General features: G+C 43.5%; 1 protein-coding gene across 1 annotated transcript in view; it reads left to right on the forward strand.

Moving 5' to 3' along the window:
* Positions 1-19,444, forward strand: part of LOC121566470 (synaptotagmin-11-like) — a 32,766-nt gene extending 13,322 nt beyond the window's left edge. The window contains exons 2-5 of the mRNA XM_045226672.1: positions 11,343-12,079; positions 12,434-12,661; positions 16,712-16,832; positions 16,920-19,444. Of these exons, the coding sequence (XP_045082607.1) occupies positions 11,343-12,079; positions 12,434-12,661; positions 16,712-16,832; positions 16,920-17,230 (1,397 nt within the window). The 3' untranslated portion in view covers positions 17,231-19,444. The remainder of the gene's footprint in view (positions 1-11,342; positions 12,080-12,433; positions 12,662-16,711; positions 16,833-16,919) is intronic.
* The last annotated feature ends 3,216 nt before the right edge of the window (positions 19,445-22,660 follow it).

Raw genomic sequence — 22,660 nt, forward strand, 5'->3', positions numbered from 1 at the left:
TAAAGAAACCACGATAAAAACAATAAACCACGATCATAAAGTCCTCAGTGACACGACTGAAACGGAAACAAAAACCCACAATACCCACAGGAAAACAATCAGAATAAATATGGCTCCCAATCAGAGATAACGAGCCGACAGCTGACACTCGTTACCTCCGATTGGGAGTCATTGACCAAACATAGAAAACAACAACCTAGACACCCAACATAGAACATAAACACATAGACTGCACACACCCTGGCTCAACAATAATGAGTCCCAGAACCAGGGTGTGACACAAAGGGTGGCTCCTTTGAAGAATCTCAAATATATTTTGATTAGTTTGACATTTTTTGGGTTACTACATGATTCCATACAGTGGGGAGAAAAAGTATTTAGTCAGCCACCAATTGTGCAAGTTCTCCCACTTAAAAAGATGAGAGAGGCCTGTAATTTTCATCATAGGTACACGTCAACTATGACAGACAAAATGAGAAAATAAAATCCAGAAAATCACATTGTAGGAATTTTTATGAATTTATTTGCAAATTATGGTGGAAAATAAGTATTTGGTCAATAACAAAAGTTTCTCAATACTTTGTTATATACCCTTTGTTATCAATGACACAGGTCAAATGTTTTCTGTAAGTCTTCACAAGGTTTTCACACACTGTTGCTGGTATTTTGGCCCATTCCTCCATGCAGATCTCCTCTAGAGCAGTGATGTTTTGGGGCTGTCGCTGGGCAACACAGACTTTCAACTCCCTCCAAAGATTTTCTATGGGGTTGAGATCTGGAGACTGGCTAGGCCACTCCAGGACCTTGAAATGCTTCTTACGAAGCCACTCCTTCGTTGCCAGGGCGGTGTGTTTGGGATCATTGTCATGCTGAAAGACCCAGCCACGTTTCATCTTCATCTCAGTAGGTATGGTGTTCTTTGGATGCAACTCAGCATTCTTTGTCCTCCAAACATGACGAGTTGAGTTTTTACCAAAAAGTTATATTTTGGTTTCATCTGACCATATGACATTCTCCCAATCCTCTTCTGGATCATCCAAATGCACTCTAGCAAACTTCAGATGGGCCTGGACATGTACTGGCTTAAGCAGGGGGACACGTCTGGCACTGCAGGATTTGAGTCCCTGGCGGCGTAGTGTGTTACTGATGGTAGGCTTTGTTACTTTGGTCCCAGCTCTCTGCAGGTTATTCACTAGGTCCCCCCGTGTGGTTCTGGGATTTTTGCTCACCGTTCTTGTGATCATTTTGACCCCACAGGGTGAGATATTGCGTGGAGCCCCAGATCGAGGGAGATTATCAGTGGTCTTGTATGTCTTCCATTTCCTAATAATTGCTCCCACAGTTGATTTCTTCAAACCAAGCTGCTTACCTATTGCAGATTCAGTCTTCCCAGCCTGGTGCAGGTCTACAATTTTGTTTCTGGTGTCCTTTGACAGCTCTTTGGTCTTGGCCATAGTGGAGTTTGGAGTGTGACTGTTTGAGGTTGTGGACAGGTGTCTTTTATACTGATAACAAGTTCAAACAGGTGCCATTAATACAGGTAACGAGTGGAGGACAGAGGAGCCTCTTAAATAAGAAGTTACAGGTCTGTGAGAGCCAGAAATCTTGCTTGTTTGTAGGTGACCAAATACTTATTTTCCACCATAATTTGCAAATAAATTCATTACAAATCCTACAATGTGATTTTCTGGAAATGTTTTTCTCAATTTGTCTGTCATAGTTGACGTGTACCTATGATGAAAATTACAGGCCTCTCTCATCTTTTTAAGTGGGAGAACTTGCACAATTGGTGGCTGACTAAATACTTTTTTTCCCCCACTGTATGTGTTATTTCATAGTTTTGATGTCTTCACTATTATTCTACAATGTAGAAAATAGTAAAAATAAAGAAAAACCCTTGAAGGAGTAGGTGTGTCCAAACTTTTGCCTGGTAGTGTATGTACTTGATGAGGACATTTCACAGTCATAACACGAGCAATGAAAAACACCTTTATATGTCTTATGAAGATGGTATAAGTCACTTAAAAGGTTTTCCTTATTTAGTTATTGACTTACTTTGTGTCTTCGGGGGTACATCTCTTACTGAGGCAGTCTAGCCTGGATGAAGGGGTGAGCCGACACAATGACACACAGTCCTACTTCTCCTCTCCTCCTCTCCCTCCATCTCTCTCCGTCCCTTCTCTCTGCAGTGTGTCCGGCTGTGGCGGTGCTGAACAGAGCTTGTGATTTAATGCCATAGTGACTGGTGTCAGAGTGACAAGCCCCTTTCTGTCCCAGTGGTGAAATACAGCACACTCCACCTCGGGACAAAGTGTCTGTCTGTGTCACTCATATTCACAGAGATTTCAGGATGAAGAAACACACACAGAGAAAGCTAACGTTGTGTGAAAGGGGGTTTAGATAGTCTATTAGCTCAGTCCTGTGAGAAGCTGAGCAGCAGTGGTTCACCCCAGCGTGTTGATGGCAGTAGGGGAGATGGACATTTACAAATGTGTTTTGTCTTTGTTAATGTCCTACTGTATGTCATATGTTGTACATGTAAGAGGGAAAAGAGTGTGTTTACGAGAACATTTATATGAGTGTTTGGGTTATTTGAAAAATACTTGAGACACACAACTCTTTGTAGTGGAGTTACTTAGGAAGGTATTGTTTCCTTGCACCTTGACGTCACCTTTCCTGAAGTTAGTGGTCAATCCTGAACTGGGTGGTTTGCCACTGAAAGGGTAGGAAGCATGAGTTTTTACTCACCAATGTAACAACACAGTGTGGTCAAAGACTTAGTAACTCAGTTGTAGTCATGATCTGGTTACCTATAAGTACAAACATAGTTATGTTTTTTGGGTTATTACATATTTATTAACTTATTTCTAGGTCACTTCTAAACTATCCATAGTGCACTATTTCTCAACGTCATATGGAGGATCTACTCTGCTACCGAGTTCGTGTGCTAGCTCTGTAGCTAGCTCGAGTTGGCTAACGTTAGCCACACATCATGCGATTCACATACTTTGTTGCTGTGTTATCTAGTGGGAACCTGTTAGCACGGCAGGCTCTGGTGTTTGCCATGGGCTCAAACCTAAAGAGAATATCATACCTGCTTGCTTTAATTATGTAGTACCTAATCTGTTCTCCTTTTTGCTTTGTCAACTTTTGTAACTTTTTCCACCTTGGCTTAGTGCTAGCGCGCTAGCTGACAGACATCTATCTATTTTGGATTTCGGCCCGGTGAAGCGCTAGCCTCCACCGTGCTTTGGTAGCTAACTTAGCCTGCACTCTTTTAAAGTTTTACCATCGGATGGGCCCCGACCATCAATCTGTAAGTCTCTGCTCTCTCTTTGCTTTTAATCTGCAGTTATGTTTTAGTTGTGTTGTGTTAGTTGTTTTCTAGCTGGTCTCCAGTAGTTGGGTTCTAGCTTGCCTACTATAACCGTGGTGGTTGGCTAGGCTAATAGCTAGTTGGCTAATAGCTAAAGTTAGCTGGCTGGCTAGCTTGCTGGCTAAAATAATAATAATAATATAATATGCCATTTAGCAGACGCTTTTATCCAAAGCGACTTACAGTCATGCGTGCATACATTTGATAACATAGCTAACATTATTTGATAACTGGTTAGATGGCGTTATGTATTTCCAAAACATTGGTTTACTTTAATGTAGCTGTAAGCTAGCTGTTGATAGCAACTGGCTGACTCATTCAGTGCTAACGTAAGCAGGCTGGTAGGGCTAACGTTAGCAGACTAGTTGGCTAGCAATTTTAAAAGTTGTTGTAACAATAAATTCATAAAGTATTTGCTTGTAAGTTGGCTGAACATTTGATTTTAAACCAGTAGTCATGAGTGCAAACGATTTGGATGAATTTGAAGTTATACATTTGAAGTTATTTCTGTTGGAGTTTACATTATAGGGATCAGGCTGGCTTACTTGGTCCTCTATATTACATCACACCCTGGAAAAACATTTTACGACATGACTTCAGCATTCTTCGGAATTCTGATCGGTTTTATGTAATAACTCCAAAAATAGAAAAGTGATGTGTAACTTTGCATTGGGACTTTTGATGCATATACTAATGCAAATCCCAATGTTACATGTGGTTACGTTTTTTTTTGCTACCACCCATTAATTTAGGGGTTAGAATGAGTGAATTCAGAGTATGGAGTGCTGGTTACATTTGCTACTCTTCTGGTAGTCTAAGCCCAAACGTCACACACATCCTTAATAATACACTCCTCATTTCCTCCTTTCCTCCTCTCTTCTGTAACGCCACAACACTCCTCTCTCCATCATAACCTCATCCTCCTCTTTCCGCCCTACCTTCACACTCCTCTGTATTCCTGTATTCCTCCACAGTCCCACACTTCCCCACTCTCCTCCTCGCGTATGAATCAGACAATAGAATCATTGCTCATGATAAAACATTTACTGCAGTCTATTAATCATGGACGCCCCCTGCTCGTGCACAGACACGTACAACACACACACACGCTTGTTCTTTAAAGCGTTGTGCTCCTTTTGATACCGTTGGTTTTATTACTAAGTCCTGGATTTCGCCTTTTCTTCAATATTGCTATCGAGGTATGAACGGTTTATTTAATGTAGACCTTGACCTTATGGTAAATGTCAGTCTCTCTCTCTCTCTCTCTCTCTCTCTCTCTCTCTCTCTCTCTCTCTCTCTCTCTCTCTCGCTGAGGGAACGCCTCTAGGCAACAAGAGTGGCTCAACTGTGCTTTAAAGACCCTCCAAAAAAGTGACATAATCTGATTCTGAAGCCCCACTGGGGTCGCAAAGATCAATGGAGTAGAGGGGGGTCGAGTCTTTGTCTAGAGGGGCTAGAGGGGGATAGGGGAGTGAGTGGGTGTGGGCAGCTAGACACTATGGAGATACAGTGATTGGACGAGAGAGATTATGAAATAGAGAAAGAGTAGGAAAAGGTAAAACGTTTCCTTGGTGGAACAGGAGAAAGAGAGAAGGGAAAGCAGAACTGGAGGCCAGTAACTGATTTGAATAAAAAAATTACTCTAAATGGTATAGCCGTGAGGTATTCCAGGCGGTACGCAGACAAGCGCCTGCTGTTCTGAATTCCCATCGCCCGCAGGGAAGTGACTGTCACTCTTCAGAAATGTCCCAAACAGTCTGTTTGTCTGACATTGGCTGCTAACAGAGAGATTCACTGTAGTTGTGAATCTGAATCATTAGGATTTCCATTGGTGGGTGTGGCTTCTTGTTGCTCTCAACTCTCAGTCTGGGCCCTAGCTATGGATCCTTTGTCTCACTGTTTGTCTCTCTGTTAGCAGCCAATGTCACCACTCATTCATACCCCATTTCCTCACTCTCTCTCTCTTCCTTTCACAATTTCTTCTCCCCTTTTTCTCCTGCCTATCTCTCTCTCTCTCTCTCTCTCTCTCTCTCTCTCTCTCTCTCTCTCTCTCTCTCTCTCTCTCTCTCTCTCTCTCTCTCTCTCTCTCTCTCTCTCTCTCTCTCTCTCTCTCTCTCTCTCTCGTCTTCCTGCTACCTTTGAATTCTACCCCCCCTTCCTATCCTCAAGTAACTGTGTTTGCAACCTTCATTTCCTGGCCATTTTGGTTTTTCCTCTCTGTCTGGCTTGTTAAGCTCTTAAAAGCCTCCTGTCTGTCACACAGCTGGACAAGTGCCTGCTAACCCTGACCCAATTTTGGCCTCCAGCACTGTTGCTAAGTCCCTCCAGCTGACTTCACTGCTGGTTATGAATATTGACTGCTAACACAAAGCTAAATCCCTGCACATGCAGTTTACTGGTAGCCCGGAGTGTGGCTGGCTGCAGGCTCAAGCATCTGGGGTCATCCAGTCCAGTTCTAGCCTGGTCAAACCAGACTGAAAGTTGCACCCACTATTGTTTCCAATGGTGAAGGCTGCGTTCAGTCTGGTTTTACCAGGCTACTACTACTAGTTCCTGCCAAGGTGCATGAAGGCTAACGAAGGCTGCTATGCCGAAACCTGATGGTTTTTGATAGTAAAGCAAGAGGACTTAAAATTGTACTTCCATTTTCCTCCAAGAGAAAATGTCTTGCAGAATTATTGTAGTTGATAGCTGGGGCCTCTCTGTCATCTTTGCTTTATAACAGAGGTAGGTAACCTTAAACAAATGTGACTATGCGTAGTTATTCCTGACCACTGAGGTTGGTTTGGGCTTCAGTCACAGATTCTAACCATAGAAGGTGGCTTTGCAGACTGTAGTTGTGAATCTGAATCATTAGGATTTCCATTGGTGGGTGTGGCTTCTTGTTTCAGATTCACGCCTATCCCACTGCCTTTTACATGGCACTGCCTTTTACCTGACACTGCCTTTTACATGACACTGCTTTTTACATGACACTGCCTTTTACATGACACTGCCTTTTACATGACACTGCCTTTTACATGACACTGCCTTTTACATGACACTGCCTTTTACATGGTATCGGTGTCGTGTTTGGTTGGGAGAAAACGTTCTGAAACATTTTGAAACGGGGAGATACTACCTGAACTTGCCCAACATGAACACAGATTTTTGTTTTCCGTGTGCCCTACTGAACACAACTCTTGTGGGTGGAATCTCTTCAGTCGGCACGCAACCCCATATGGCAAGCATGAGTCTGAGCTGCACTTCACTTGAATTTCCAAGTTTGTTGTTGCCATTGTCAGAAAAATACATAATGTTGAATGAGACATTCACATTAATCTGTATTCATCAGTATATGTATTCATTCACAGACCCAATGAGAGGTCCGTGAGATATAGAGTGACTCATTCTAGAGGTTGACCTGACTCCATACAGAATGGCTCTTACCATATAAAATGACTGCCCTTTACAGTAAACAAGTGAATAGTCACAAACAGCTATGTATTCCGTAACCTACACAGTAATATAATCCCTTTAAAACTATTAGTGAGAAAAAAGAATTGTTTACACCAGGGTTCCCCAACTTTTTGTGTGTGTGTGTAATTTTCATTGTTGGACAATGTTAAACATCAGGAAATCAGCTCCAGGTGATTTTTATTTCAAGAAATGTGTTTCAAGTATTCCCACGCATAATAGTGAGACACGTGATCATATACAAATGTAAGCAAGGTTTGAAATGATTATGTTTTAGTCAAACATTATATCTGTTTGGGCTTCTTGCAGTCTATTTGCAGTCTACAAATGATTTGTAATTATGTTCCGGCCTCCCGAACATCCGCTCCAGAAATAAAATCGGCCCGCGGCTGAATCTAGTTGATGATCCCTGGTTTACACTAAAAACGAGAACTAACTTCCATGACATTTCCCATGACAACGGCAAGCATAATTCAGGGTATTTATTTATTTAGTTGTTTATGCATTTGAATCGGTGGCTTTTTGTGAATGCTGTATGTGGGTGTGTTTTTAGGAATGTTTTTAAGTGCATGACGATTCAGTATGCTAAGTGTGTATAGTGTAGTTCCTATACTTATTATTCATGATGCTGAGTAGTTTTACATAGAACTCATAGGAAAAAAGATCCCCTGTAGCTCAGTTGGTAGAGCATGGCGCTTGCAACGCCAGGGTTGTGGGTTCGTTTCCCACGGGGGTATGCACTCACTAACTGTAAGTCGCTCTGGATGTCTGCTAAATGACTAAAATGTAAATATGTAAAAGGAGAAACTCTCCAAAGCTCTTGAGGCCTCATTATAGCTGTGATCAGTGCAGCCGTACAGCAGTGTCGGTCAACCACCCACACACACACACAATGTACACATTTATGATCTCTACAGTCTGGACAATGATTGGCTGAATCAGGTGTGTTATTGCAGGACTGGAGCGAAAGCCTGCAAACTCAGTAGAGCTGGAGATCCCTGCTCTACAGTGTGCATTGCATTGTATAGTAGGTCTTGCTACTGATGATTTGTATTCAGAACCTTACATACACCCCAGGTCCCTGTCCCGCCCCTGATGGAGCATGACAGCATGACGCGTGTTGAATACTCCACCCCTGACCCCCCTCTCACACACACACAGACACAGATACAGATACAGATACACGCATTTCTGCCGCCATGTCTGACAAAAACATCTCTCAGCCGCTCTGTACACAGAAGCTCCCCCCCACATCCCCCACCTGGCATCTAGTTAAGGGCTCCTTGTGTGGAGAAGGTGGAACACACATCCTGTTCTCATCCGCTCCGGGGTTCCTGGGCGAACTCGGAATTCCAATCAGCTCCATCCGACCAGCTCAACGGGAGAGGGGCCCTGCTGTTGCCAGGGAGACCCATGACACGGGCCACAGAGAGAGAGAGAGAGAGAGAGAGAGAGAGAGAGAGAGAGAGAGAGAGAGAGAGAGAGAGAGAGAGAGAGAGAGAGAGAGAGAGAGAGAGAGAGAGAGAGAGAGAGAGAGAGAGAGAGAGAGAGAGAGAGAGAGAGAGAGAGAGAGAGAGAGAGAGAGAGAGAGAGAGAGAGAGAGAGAGAGAGAGAGAGAGAGAGAGAGAGAGAGAGAGAGAGAGAGAGAACAAGATATGGAGGGAAGACAGATGAGTGTTATACAAGCGAGACACGAGTGTGGAGGAAAGACTAAATAATACTATGGGAGAAAATGGCTTAATTTGAACAGAATTGTTTAATTGAAGGAGAGGGCGAAATAAACCAAGTTTCAATGGTAGTAAACATACACACCAAAGTAACAATACAGACATAGTTCAAACATTAGCAACTAGACAGAAAACCCACTACTTACTCAAAGATAAGCATTGTGCCTCTGTCAATCAGTCCCTTAGAAAATGTGACCAGCATCACCAAACCCTGATCTACCTACCACACCATCAGCAGATAGCTGATAGCACTTACAATGGCCGTGTTCCAGGCAGGCACTTGGGCATAAGGGCACCATATGTGCGGGCTTAATTGCAGGCCAATGGAGCAAGTCTGTCAAAGCCAATTATAGGCTTGTTATTTTTTACTCTGGCATTTCAGTCTTTACTGAAGTTATAAGAGTTATAACATTTTACATTTACACAGAGCAACTTACAGTAGTGAGTTGTGCAAACATTTTCAGACTTTTTATTTTCGTACTGGTCCCCTGTGGGAATCAAACCCACAACCTTGGCATTGCAAGCACCATGCTCTACCAACTGAACCACACAGAACCAAGAAGGTAGTGCTGTCACTCAGGTTAGTCTTTGGACTCATTACAACACTGACTAGTGTGTGTGTGTGACTACAGGGTTGGTGAAGAGGCTATCTCTCTCAGGTTACTCAGAGAATGAGCCAGTACTAAAGAGACTGTAAGTAAGTAAGACACAAATTATTGCAGCATTCTAATAGATGACTTTCAAAGAGGTTTTGAAAGAAATGCCGCCATAGATGTTGTGACCAATACAGTCGTGTTTCGTAACGTCAAAATGGCTGTCAAAACAACAGGGTTCAGAGGGTCTTGAGTTGATAAAGTACCTACTTCTACTACAATGAGTGTTTTCATGTTTGTCACCTACAGTCTACATCGCTACAAGCACCCATATTGAACATGATTGGACAGTCAAACAGTAAAGAGTACTCTGTACTGTACATCATAGTGATCAACATACTCTTTTTTTCTTCTTGCAATTATTTTATTTTTATTAGGCTAACAATATAATTTCCCCAACAGAGGCAATGTAATATGAGTGGTAGCAGCAAGCCAAGTGCAGAATTACTTTTATATCAAATTATACTGAACATGACCACAGTAATGGAATACTTTATTCAGATTTGTTCCTATTATAATACCTTGTAGTGCTTAATATTCTACACAGTGAAGCGTTCCCTGACTGGTTGCAGTGTCTATATCAACATCAATCCAACTATATTTCTGTTACTCATTTTCAGTGACTCACAATACACAGTACTATGCACCGTTCATTAATAAATCGACTTTTTATTGCACTGATTATGTTTATAACTAGCAAACATATTGCACTGCTTATGTTAATCTACTATAATTACCTTAATCAGAATACCAGGTCTTCCATCACACGTTTGTTGCTCTTATCTATCCATCTCTTAAAAGTATGTTTTCAGAAAAGGTCTCCCTCTCTCTGTGTCCTTAACTAACCTCACTTCCTCCTCACATCCATAGCCACACCTCAAAACTAGGTAGCACTTTATTTCGCACCACTATTCAAGGTATGACAACTGCTCGGCCTCCGACCGCAAGGCGCTACAGAGGGTAGTGCGTACGGCCCAGTACATCACTGGGGCCAAGCTTCCTGCCATCTAGGACCTCTATACCAGGCGGTGTCAGAGGAAGGCCCTAAAAGTTGCCAAAGACTCCAGCCACCCTAGCCATAGACTGTTCTCTCTGCTACCGCATGGCAAGCGGTACCGGAGCGTCAAGTCTAGGTCCAAAAGGTTTCATAACAGCTTCTACCCCCAAGCCATAAGACTCATGAACAGCTAATCAAATGGCTACCCGGACTATTACACTGCTGCTACTCGCTGTTTATTATCTATGCATAGTCACTTTACCCCTACCTACATGTACATATTACCTCAATTCCCTCGACTAACCTGTATCCCAGCACATTGACTCGGTACCGGTACCCCCTGTATATAGCCTCGTTATTGTTATTTTATTGTTGCTCTTTTATTTTTTACTTCAGTTTATTTAGTAAATATTTTCTTAACTCTTATTTTTCTTAACTGCATTGTTGGTTAAGGGCTTGTAAGTAAGCATTTCATGGTAAGGTCTACACCTGTTGTCTTCGGCGCATGTGACAAATACAATTTGATTTGATTTTAAATACCAGTTAAATGTGTACTGTCAAATAAAGTGCCACCCAAAGCTTAGATCCAGGCTGGTGCCACAGCTGTAAGTCACTTTTTAAACTAGGTCACATGCTCAGTCCAAATGTAGGTCAGTGGTGTTGTGTGTTTTCCAAAATGCGCCTGGTAAAACATGGTATAGAACATAGTATAAGCCGTTGCAGTAGGATTACAGCAACTTCAACTTCCTCATCTGACTGACTGTATGTGGCAAGGCCCTAAAAAACACGAACAGGGAAAAAATGAAATACTTTGATCAAGTCCATCCATTTAACAAGGTTAACCAGTTTTTCCTGCTTTTTAGCACATATTTTTGACAGCCTTTCATGTTCTCACTTTAGGCAAAGAATTATGCTTTTTGATGGAATCCAACCTTCTGTTTCATACCGCACGTGTTCTTTATTTGTTTCTTGATGGCAGTTTTTAAAAGGCTATATCTTCCTGTTAGTAAGGCTTTCAACCCATCAGTGTTGAAGGAATGGGAAAAATAACGACAGAAGGAAATTATAAGATACAATTAATACGTTTTCCCTGCTCTCTCCCCGTCCCTGTTTCTCCTCCTCGCACCTCTCAGAGGTGTCCCCGGTGCTGGCGGGCTTCCTGGGCGCCGGGGTTCTGGTGGTCTCGGTCACGGTGGCCGTCTTCCTCTGGACCTGCTGTCAGCGTCGCTACCGACAGCTGACGGGGAGCTACAAGCTCCAGTCGGGACCCTGCGACCCGGCCGTGGACCCGCCCTACAAGTTCATCCACATGCTCAAGGGAATCAGCATCTACCCGGAGACACTCAGTAACAAGAAGATTGTCCGCGTGGGTCGACGCCCAGGCTCCTCGCGAAATGGCGGCGGATCTGGCGTTGAGTGGGGTCGTAATGGCGAGCGAGGAAGAGGTGGAGGGGGAGGAAGGGTGATGCTGGTGGATGCTGACCCAGAAACGGGCCTGCTCAATGGCTCCACCCACCTGCAGATGAGCCACCTGCTGCCCCCTGCCGGACAGCCCAGGCTAGAGCGGGCGCTGCCCATCCGTGCCGACTACTGCTGCCTGGAGAGCAGCTCCGGGGGTAACAGCAGTAGCAGTAGCTGTGATGCCAGCAAGACAGCCTCACCCTTTACCCCGTGTCAGGGGGAGGGCACCACCACGCCGCCCGCTGCCCTAGGCACCCTCAGCCTGTCCGTGGACTACAACTTCCCCAAGAAGGCGCTGGTGGTGACCATTGTTGGCGCCCAGGGTCTTCCCGTTATGGACGAGCAGTCGGGTAGCTCGGACCCCTACATGAAGATGACCATACTACCAGAAAAGAAGCATCGGGTCAAGGTGAGACTTGTTCCTCTGGAGGTTTCTTCCTACCTACAGGGTTGATCCTTTCCACTGTTTTCTCTGATTTGCTTTGTTGAGGGTTTAGGTATTTGGGGTTGCGGTCCCAATTAGGCTAATACTGTTATTATTGAATTATTTGAATTATCATGATTACAGAATAAGATAAAAATAAAAATTGTGCAAACATGATTGGGGCCCTGGGCAAGAAAAGTTTGAAGACCCCTGCATTATCCCTCAAATGTTTATTGTAAAAAAGTGACTGGAAGTGTTTAAGTGTTACTGTGAGTGTAACTGTTTAAGTGCTACTGTCACAATAGCAACCAGACTGAAATATGACCAATTGCTCTGCAGACCCGCGTTCTGAGGAAGACCCTGGAGCCAGTGTTTGACGAGACGTTTACGTTCTACGGTGTGGCCTACAGTGCACTACCTGACCTCACACTGCACTTCCTGGTGCTCAGCTTCGACCGCTTCGCCCGTGATGATGTCATCGGGGAGGTGGCAGTGCCTCTGGCCGGTGTGGACACCAGCACGGGACGAGTCCACATCACCCAACAGATCAGCAAGAGACACATCCAGGTGAGGGATGGGGATGGAAGAAGGGAAAGGGAGGGAGGGAGGAGAGAAGGAATTACTTGTATTTATTACCTTTATTTAAATAGGTTATTAAGAACATTCTCTTTTACAACAATGACCTGACAAAAGACACATCCTGGTTAGAGAATGGGAATTAGGAATGGAGAGAAGGAGAAGGAGGGAGAGAGAGGAGAAACCGGATGAAAGTGAGAAAGGAATGTTTTTATTGAGAGGAATAAAGGTGAGGAATCGAGGGATGGAGGATAGATGATGAAAAATACTCTAGAATGAGGGACAGATGAAAAGGGGAAGGAGGACGAACGGGAGGGAGGGAATGGGGTGTGGTAAAAGAGAGCAATTCATAGAGAGATGAGTAGACAGAATTTGAGGATAGAGGGAGGAGTTGGAATGGTAAGGAGGGAGAGAAGGAAGGAAGGAGAGAGAGGAGGAGGTTAGGATGGAGAAGTGGAGCAGTTAAGGGGCTTTTATGGCCAGCAACACTAGAGATGAAGAGGGGGAGGGGATAATGAGAGAGAGGGGGAAGAAAGAGAGAAAGAAGAGAGGGAGAGCAACAATCATCATAACTGTCTTGGCAGAAGGGCGATACATTTGCAAAATAAATGTACAGATTTCAATATGAATGATGAAATGGTATAAACAACCAATCTCTCTCTCATTTAATCATTTTCATACACGGATGCACTCACAAACGTTCCACACACACACATGCAGCTACAATGTGTGTGTGTGTGTGTGTGTGTGTGTGTGTGTGTGTGTGTTGATTGGAGGCCCATTAGACCCATAAAAGCTGAGAGAGGCTGGTCTTATCTCTGACTGTAGGAAGACATCCATTAGAGTCAGCAACGGAAACAAAAGCCTCATCCCCACATCATTACACATTATCCATATATGACAGAGAGAGGAGGGGGAGGGAGGGGTGTGGGAGAGCAGAAAGACGGAGAAGAGAGGGAGGGCAATGGAGAGAGAGAAGAGAGGGTGATGAGAGAGAGAAGAGAGGGTGATGGAGAGAGAGAGGGAGGGTGATGGAGAGAGAGAAGAGAGGGTGATGGAGAGAGAGAGGGAGGGTAATGGAGAGAGAAAGAGAAATAGAGGGGGGAGGCTACTCCCATTGACAAGAAAGAGCCCCACCCATAGCACAGAGAGGGAGAGACATGGAGAGAGAGACCTCCGCCCAACACAATCTGCACTGAGAAAAAGATTACAAAGATACAGAGAAACCAGCACTGAATGCATACTACACACAGCCATTAGGCAGAGAGAGAGATTAAAACATAAGAACTCATTCAGTACACACAACCACTGTCTCTTTTCCACTCTTCAAAGACAGCAGACACATGTGTAAACACATTACATGCATAAGTATCATTCCCAGTGCCACTGTAAGCCTGTCAAGCGAGGCAGTACAGATATGTATACACACATGCATAATATCTTCTTCCATATACACATACACCCACTCCAACATTCTCAATTTCATCACACTATTTCACACCCCTCTCCCTCCTATGGAGATTTATAAGTACATACTTCCACCATCTCCTCTCTTGCTTTCTCTCACTCTCTCTCCTCCTTATCTCTTTACTCCCTCATTCAGAAGAGGGCCTTAAATTGAATTCCCTCCCATTTTACTGTAGCCTGAAGGGGTTTAGAGATGAGGGAATCGATCTTCCAGTAGAGAGAGAGAAGGAACAGGAACAAGGAGAGGGAGAGAGAGATTAGTTTGAGTAAATGAAAAAGAAAGACATAGGTATCTGCTGATGAAGTGGAGAAAGAGAGCGATGGCACTGAACAGATGAAGATGGGAAAAAAGAATAAGAGTACGAGAGAGAGAGATGGATGATACAGTAGGAGGGGACGAATGAGAGCAAGAAGGGCACTATTGGCCGGAGAGAGAGCGAGATGGATGATACAGTAGGAGGGGATGAATGAGAGCGAGAAGGGCGCTATTGGCCGGAGAGAGAGAGAGATGGCACTGCGATAAAAATGAGTGTGGCTGGACCATAAGTCCAGAGGAGACGTCCATTAAACTTTTATCGTGGGGGAACTTAAGTGGAGGGGGAAGCTTAAATTATTGAAGTGGCGGGCAGTAAAGACGTCACACTCATTACGACAGCGGTAGCTCACACACTTAGCGGTTGTTCAAAAAAGCTATTACCCGTTTAGAACATAAAAAGGTATATTTTGAGTACTGCCATTGTGATTCTCTACCATTCTACAGCGCTGAAACGCTTCAAAACTCCCGTTCAGCACAAGCCGTCCAAATGTCACATTGGTTTTGTCACGCCCTGACTCTGGGGACTCTTATTTGTTGAGTCAGGGTGTGATTTTCTATGTGGTGTAGATCTATGTTTATAGTCTAGTATGTCTAGATCTATGTTGGCCGATGTGGTTCCCAATCAGAGGCAGCTGTCGCTCGTTGTCTCTGATTGGGGACCATACTTAGGCAGCCTATTGGCACTAGTGGGTTGTGGGATCTTGTTCCGTGTGAGGTATGTTGTTTGTGTACCGTGGACTTCACGTTTCGTTTCGTTTGTTGTTTTGTCGCTTGTTTATTCGTTCCAAATAAACATGTATGCATATCACGCTGCGCCTTGGTCTGACCCATCTGTAAACGAACGTGACAGGTTTATATGGCGGCATTAGCTCCTAGCGCTGTTATGACTTTTCTCTCAGCTCATCTTGACTAATGATGCCATAGGAGACTGTGGTAAATGGGATAGGCCTCCTGTAATGGCTCTGTCTTTAAGACTTAAATAAATAAACCAAGCGCAAACTGAGTCTATGGTGTGTTCATTCATATACTAAAAAGGTGCTTGAAAGGATGAGAAATGTACCATTTACTATTAAAATGTCAGGGAACTAAGCAACGCTAAAAATGGTGGGTCATTTCTGCATTTCGCACTGCAGTGAGTCTATGGCATGTTAATTTATATACTCAAAAGGTGCTTTTAAGTATGAAATGCACCATTTACTACAGAAGTACTTTAGAATATAGTCAAAAGGATTACAGTGTTAGGGAACTGAACTATTGTACACTACAAATGGTTGTGTACAGACTTAAGTGGTTTCAGACTATTTGTCTTTCGTTGAGCAGAGCTCCCCCTCCCCTAGTGGTGATTCTAAATGAGATGTGGCATTAAGTCCTGCTCACTAATGAAAAAGCTCCAGATGCACTGTACTAGAGACAATTAGGAGGCTATCTATTTATGTCATACTTTGCATGCACACGCACGCATGCCAACACACATGTCCTGGCCTGGGTAATTCCCTATTTCTCCTTTCTAAGTTCAAGCTCAGCCTTGGGCCGCCTCCCACAGTGCATTGCCATGGTGACACCTAGGTGTAGTATAAGAATTCACGCTCTGAGAAGTGAGTGAGAGGCATGAAAGCAGTGAAAAAGAGAGTCCAAGAGTAAAACAGAGCGAGATTAACAGAAAGATGGGGATAGCCGCAGGTCTACATACAGTATATTACTTTTACTGAAATGATCTATGGTGTATGAATTGTGTGCATAGTGGAAGTGTAGGTCGGTGGGTTATGAAGGTATAATGTCTGCCATATTTGTGTGCAAGGCAGGTTTTTTGTGTATGAGTGTACTTTATGGGTACTTTGTGTGTGCATGTGTGTGTGTTCTAACTATGTGTTCTCCCCACAGTGTGTGTGTATCTACATTCTAACCCTGCGTTCTCTCTGCAGTGTGTGTGTGTATCTACATTCTAACCCTGCGTTCTCTTTGCAGTGTGTGTGTATCTACATTCTAACCCTGCGTTCTCTCTGCAGTGTGTGTGTATCTACATTCTAACCCTGCGTTCTCTCTGCAGTGTGTGTGTGTGTATCTACATTCTAACCCTGTGTTCTCTCTGCAGTGTGTGTGTATCTACATTCTAACCCTGCGTTCTCTCTGCAGTGTGTGTGTGTATCTACATTCTAACCCTGCGTTCTCTCTGCAGTGTGTGTGGATCTACATTCTAACCCTGCGTTCTCTCTGCAGTGTGTGTGTATCTATATTCTAACCCTGCGTTCCCTCTGCAGTGTGTGAGCCGTGGGGAACTGCTGGTGTCTCTGTCCTACCAGCCTGTCACTCACAGGCTCAATGTGGTGGTGCTGAAGGCCAAACGCCTGCCCAGGATGGACATCACTGGCCTATCAGGCAGTAAGTACTACACACATACACACACACACACACACTCACACACACACACACATCTCACCCCCTTTCCGCTCTATCCATCCCTCACAGACCCATACGTGAAGGTGAACGTGTTCTACAGCCGCAAGCGCATCGCCAAGAATAAGACGCACGTGAAGAAGTGCACGCTCAACCCTGTTTTCAACGAGTCATTCATCTACGACGTGCCCGCTGAGCTGCTGGCCGACGTCTCTGTGGAGTTCCTGGTGGTCGACTTCGACCGTACCACCAAGAACGAGGTGGTGGGCCACCTGGTGCTGGGTGGCCAGAGCCTCATGCCCACTGGGGTCACCCACTGGAGAGAGGTTTGCGACAACCCCCGCCGGCAGATTGCCAAGTGGCACACCCTGGGCGAGTATTAGGACAGCTCAGAAAAATCTCCCAAAATGTTCCAAAATTTCTCGGAGTGGGTATTCTGTCGAAAAACCGCCACCACCACCACTACTATTTCAATCATATTCTCTTAGAAAGATAAAGAAATAATTAAATAGAACCCTTCCGCCTGAAATAAAGAGACACAACCAGACCACCGTAACCCCACCCAACATGGACTTGTACGGTTGGACCACTCGCTTCTATGAAAAATTACCGCAACCATTGAGACGACCACTGGGACCGAGACAAATCTGACCAGACTTTCAGGAATCACTAACGACAAAAGACTTGATTGAGGATTTCAAAATAAAAATCTGAATATATATATAAAGACATATTCGAATGTATACACAAATATATAGCCTACACATTCAAGACTGTTTGCGATATCCATGTGGTCCTACCGGTTGGGTGGGTGTGTAAAGGGGATGGTTTATCCAATCAGAGTTCACAACAGAGTGCATCACAACCACCCTTCTCCAGCCTCTACCACCCATAGGTATAAACATTATATTACTTGCATGCTTGAACAATGTTAAAATAAAACACATCTGGGAAGGAATGTGGCCACAGAATACAGTATGTATACCAATTCCCTTTAAACCAGGAAGTATCCCCTGGTATTGCACAAAATTGGGAGGGTTTATGTTAATTAGAGAGTGTGGTTAATTTATATTGATGGGGCTGTTTTTTAAAGTAGGTACGTTATTTTTTTTTTATAGGAGTGTTAATATTAGAGGTGTGGTCTATTTATGGGGCAGGATGTGGTACTATATTACAATATTTACAGGGGATAATACAGTTATCGCTAAGTGTTTAAGTTATGGGCAGGTAAGGCTATAGGGATGTCTTGATTATATTTATCACCACGTTTATGTTTCTTAATTTCTTTGTGGACCATATATGTTTCATCAGTAAGCTCACATGTAGCAACAATACCCATGAAACTCAATAGTCAAACTGCAAACTGCAAACTACAAGCCACCTCTCTTATCCTATTTTACCGAGACAGAGACAAAATGGCCCTTTTGTGGGGCAGATTCATACCAACACTGGCATAACAATCGGACATTATTCACTTGCAGTTTACGTACATGTTGGAAAACCTGTGTTCAGTATATTACAATATGTCTATAATAAGTCCATTGCATTGTGGAGCTAATCAAAACAGTTCAATCTAAATTGAGGGGATGAAATATCACTCAGCTACAAATCTCAGTTATATTCCTTCACTGAACCCTCCCTCAGTAGCACACAACATTAGTGGATTACAGTAAATTGATGATTTCTGGTTTTACTTTGTGACTGCTGTTGCTCTCCCTATCATTTGATTGGTGCATTTCTTTTTTGACCTGACGTGATTGGTTGAGGCGAGGCTGTAGCCTGTAGTATGGATAGCTATAATTGACCGGATCGCAGTGTACCGAAAGCCTCTGTTATAGTACATCTGTTGTCATGGTGACCACATGAGCAGAAGGCCATGAGATTATCTGTAACTTTGTGTCTGTCTATCACCAATTTTACCAGAGAGAGCTTTGTAGTTCATATGCTGTTCCACAGTGGCCATTTGACCCTATATACACTTGCATGGTAGTGCTTTTACTCCTGTTAATTTATTAGAATAAATAATTTTTTAGAATTAGTAAAATGTATAGTCATGCTACTGGTAACAGCTCAGTAGATCCTTGTTTGAACTCACCATCTTAAGAATTGTACATTCATTTTTTAAATATATTTTGTGTGGGGTAAGTATGTGTAAGAATGCAAATGTTCATCTTCTGCAATGTCACATCCACTGAACTCAACAAAGGTTTCAAAGTGTCAGCTCTCGTTCTGGTGCCCTGCCTTCTCCCTGAGCTCTCGCTCTCTGTGTATCACCGCTGTTGCTCCACAGCACGGTCCCCATTCTGTCAGAGGCTTTTTTTTAAACTCTGATAGTCAATAGCGATCAAAGGAAGTCAAGCTGTCACTGCACACTATGTCTCTTTGCTGTGTGTATACACTGTATCTCATTGTATGTGTACACTGCTAACCACTTAGCTTGAATGTTGCATATCCCTACACTCACACACAGGTAAGCATTGTACACAATCAGCTACACTGGCCTCTGAGGTGCTCAAACTGCGTCCTTATTTTTTTGTTGTATTTTTTGTATTTTTATTTAACCAGGTAAGCCAGTTGAGAACAAGTTCTCATTTACAACTGCGACCTGGCCAAGATAAAGCAAAGCAGTGCGATAAAAACAACAACACAGAATTACATATGGGGTAAAAAAAAACATAAAGTCAAAAATACAACAGAAAATATATACATTTTAGTCATTTAGCAGACGCTCTTATCCAGAGCGACTTACAGTTAGTGAATACATATTTTTTTTATACTGGCCCCCCGTGGGAATCGAACCCACAACCCTGGCGTTGCAAACGCCATGCTCTATCAACTGAGCTACATCCCTGCCGGCCATTCCCTCCCCTACCCTGGACGACGCTGGGCCAATGTGCGCCGCCCATGAGTCTCCCGGTCGCGGCCGGCTGCGACAGAGCCTGGATTCGAACCAGGATCTCTAGTGGCACAGTTAGCACTGCGATGCAGTGCCTTAGACCACTGCGCCACTCAGGAGTCTATGCAGTGTGTGCAAATGCAGTGTGTGCAAATGTAGCAAGTTATGGAGGTAAGGCAATAAATAGGCTATAGTGCAAAATAATTACAATTAGTATTAACACAGGAATAATAGATGTGCAAGAGATGATGTGCAAATAGAGATACTGGGGTGCAAATGAGCAAAATAAATAACAATATGGGGATGAGGTAGTTGGGTGGGCTAATTTCAGATGGGCTGTCGCTCTGGATAAGAGCGTCTGCTAAATGACTAAAATGTAATGTAAATGTCTGTGTACAGGTGCAGTGATCGGTAAGGTGCTCTGATAACTGATGCTTAAAGTTAGTGAAGGAGATAAGAGTCTCCAGCTTCAGAGATTTTTGCAATTCGTTCCAGTCATTGGCAGCAGAGAACTGGAAGGAATGGCGGCCAAAGGAGGTGTTGGCTTTGGGGATGACCAGTGAGATATACCTGCTGGAGCGCATACTACGGGTGGGTGTTGCTATGGTGACCAATGAGCTAAAATAAGGCGGGGATTTGGCTAGCAGTGATTTATAGATGACCTGGAGCCAGTGGGTTTGGCGACGAATATGTAGTGAGGGCCAGCCAACAAGAGCGTACAGGTCACAGTGGTGGGTAGTATATGGGGCTTTGGTGACAAAACGGATGGCACTGTGATAGACTACATCCAATTTGCTGAGTAGAGTGCTGGAGGCTATTTTGTAAATGACATCGCCGAAGTCAAGGATCAGTAGGATAGTCAGTTTTACGAGGGCATGTTTGGCAGCATGAGTGAAGGAGGCTTTGTTGCGAAATAGGAAGCCGATTCTAGATTTAACTTTGGATTGGAGATTCTTAATGTGAGTCTGGAAGGAGAGTTTACAGTCTAACCAGACACCTAGGTATTTGTAGTTGTCCACATACTCTAGGTCAGACCCGTCGAGAGTAGTGATTCTAGTCGGGTGGGCGGGTGCCAGCAGCGTTCGATTGAAATAAAGTAGCTGCAATGCTAGCTTGAGTTTGCGCTAACTTGAGCTAGCAAATATATTAACATACATTTTTGTTATAACATGTTATTTGCGTGGTGTAGTCACTCAGCAAGCTTCTTTGGCTAATGCTTGGCATATCACAGTTTTATGTAGATACCATCGATAGCAGTTTTGGCACTATGTGTTTAAGCGGGCAGTTGTGTCCTTTCCTATGAAAGTAATCACATTCCACAAGGAACTGAGAGTAGGCAGTATGCACATCTAGGCTGCACACTGAACATTTTGTATATCTGATCGCACTTTGAAAATCCCAAAGCAACCTTTTTGTTTTGATCACTGGTAGATTTTTTGCTCTTTTGCTACTTTTGAAAACAAAAAAATCTATTTGTAGTTATTGTAACATAAGAGGCTAATATCTTGTTGTTTTTGCTATCAAATTGCCATTTATGAATTTCCGTCATAGTTCCCCCCCCACACAGTTAGCCCCCCCCCAGACCCATTTCTTTCAGTAAAAAGGTAGACTTTCCCTATTCAGTTCTTGACATTCTGCGCAATTCAAGACCTTTGTCCTATAGTTTTCCCTCTCACAGCCATGAGATATGAGAAATTTGTTTGATACATGCACAGTATCTTCAGTTTCCATCGAAACTATACATCAAGGCAACTTGTTGAAACAAAATGTAATTGTCATTAAGAAGCACTGTGTCTGGGAACCGATTTCAGACTTTCGGTTTCATAGTGTTTGAAAAATGTGCACTTAAAAAAAAATCACAACAGCCGCACAGGTTTTGATAGTATAGAGACATTTTTCCAACTGTAGTCTTTCAAATTCAGAGGAAGGTCCTCTGACTATCCTTTTGTCTTTGTCTCTGTAGGAGGCTTCCAGTCTGGGGCATGATTTAATTATATGGATATGAGAGCCCTTGGAGTGAGGTAAAATTGCACTAGCCCTAACACCGTAACACCACCTAGTCTTGGCTTGGCCACAGATGTGCTGGGCAGTAGCCTGGATGTGTGTGTGTGTGTGTGTGTGTGTGTGTGTGTGTGTGTGTGTGTGTGTGTGTTTGTATTTACCATATGGGGTCCTGAAGGTAGGCTGCAATACCCCAATTTGTAGTGTGAGCACAGGCATAAGCACGTCAGAGTCTCACCACTGAAAGGCCAATGGGTTGTAGTCCACCGTTTGGCCAACTTTGCTCAGGAGGTTCTAACATGGTTGCTGAGGAATAGTATGATGTCATGTTTATTCATTGCTCTGTCATTGCTGGAGAGTTAAACAATACAGCTAGAAAGGAGAAAAATGTGTAGTGTTCAGGCTCCTAACTGTAGCCGCGCTAATAGGGGTTGCGTTAAATATTTTGAAAGTGGAGCATTTTTTAAGGGTGAAAAAATAATGATGACAGTCTCTTAGCATTGTTCTGTGGAAAAGGATGGCTGTCAATGTGTCTGTTGATAAGGACACCAGTGTTTTTTTGTCTCACGTGTCTGTGCATGACGGATAATTACTGAGAGAGGTGAGATGTCTTTGGCTAACAACATTGTGAGTTCTGTTCATGACAGGAAGGTTTAGTCAAAATCAAATCAAGATGTATCATAATTGCTAGCTAACAAATTTTAGAAAACAAACCATGTACATTCTCCCATTTCTGTATCTTTGACAGATTTTCTAGTTTCCTATTTCTATGTTCTCACTGTTTCTTTCTGACTTTACTTTGAGACACTGGGGTTGTGTATATTACAGGTGCCTGGGATCGATATTCAACAGTTTCTTCTTCCTATGAGCATTTCCCTTTGTAAATAGCACAGAAAGCACTCTGCAAAGATAGGCA

The sequence above is a fragment of the Coregonus clupeaformis genome, chromosome 17 (genome assembly GCF_020615455.1).
Source record: "Coregonus clupeaformis isolate EN_2021a chromosome 17, ASM2061545v1, whole genome shotgun sequence".
NCBI lineage: Eukaryota > Metazoa > Chordata > Actinopteri > Salmoniformes > Salmonidae > Coregonus > Coregonus clupeaformis.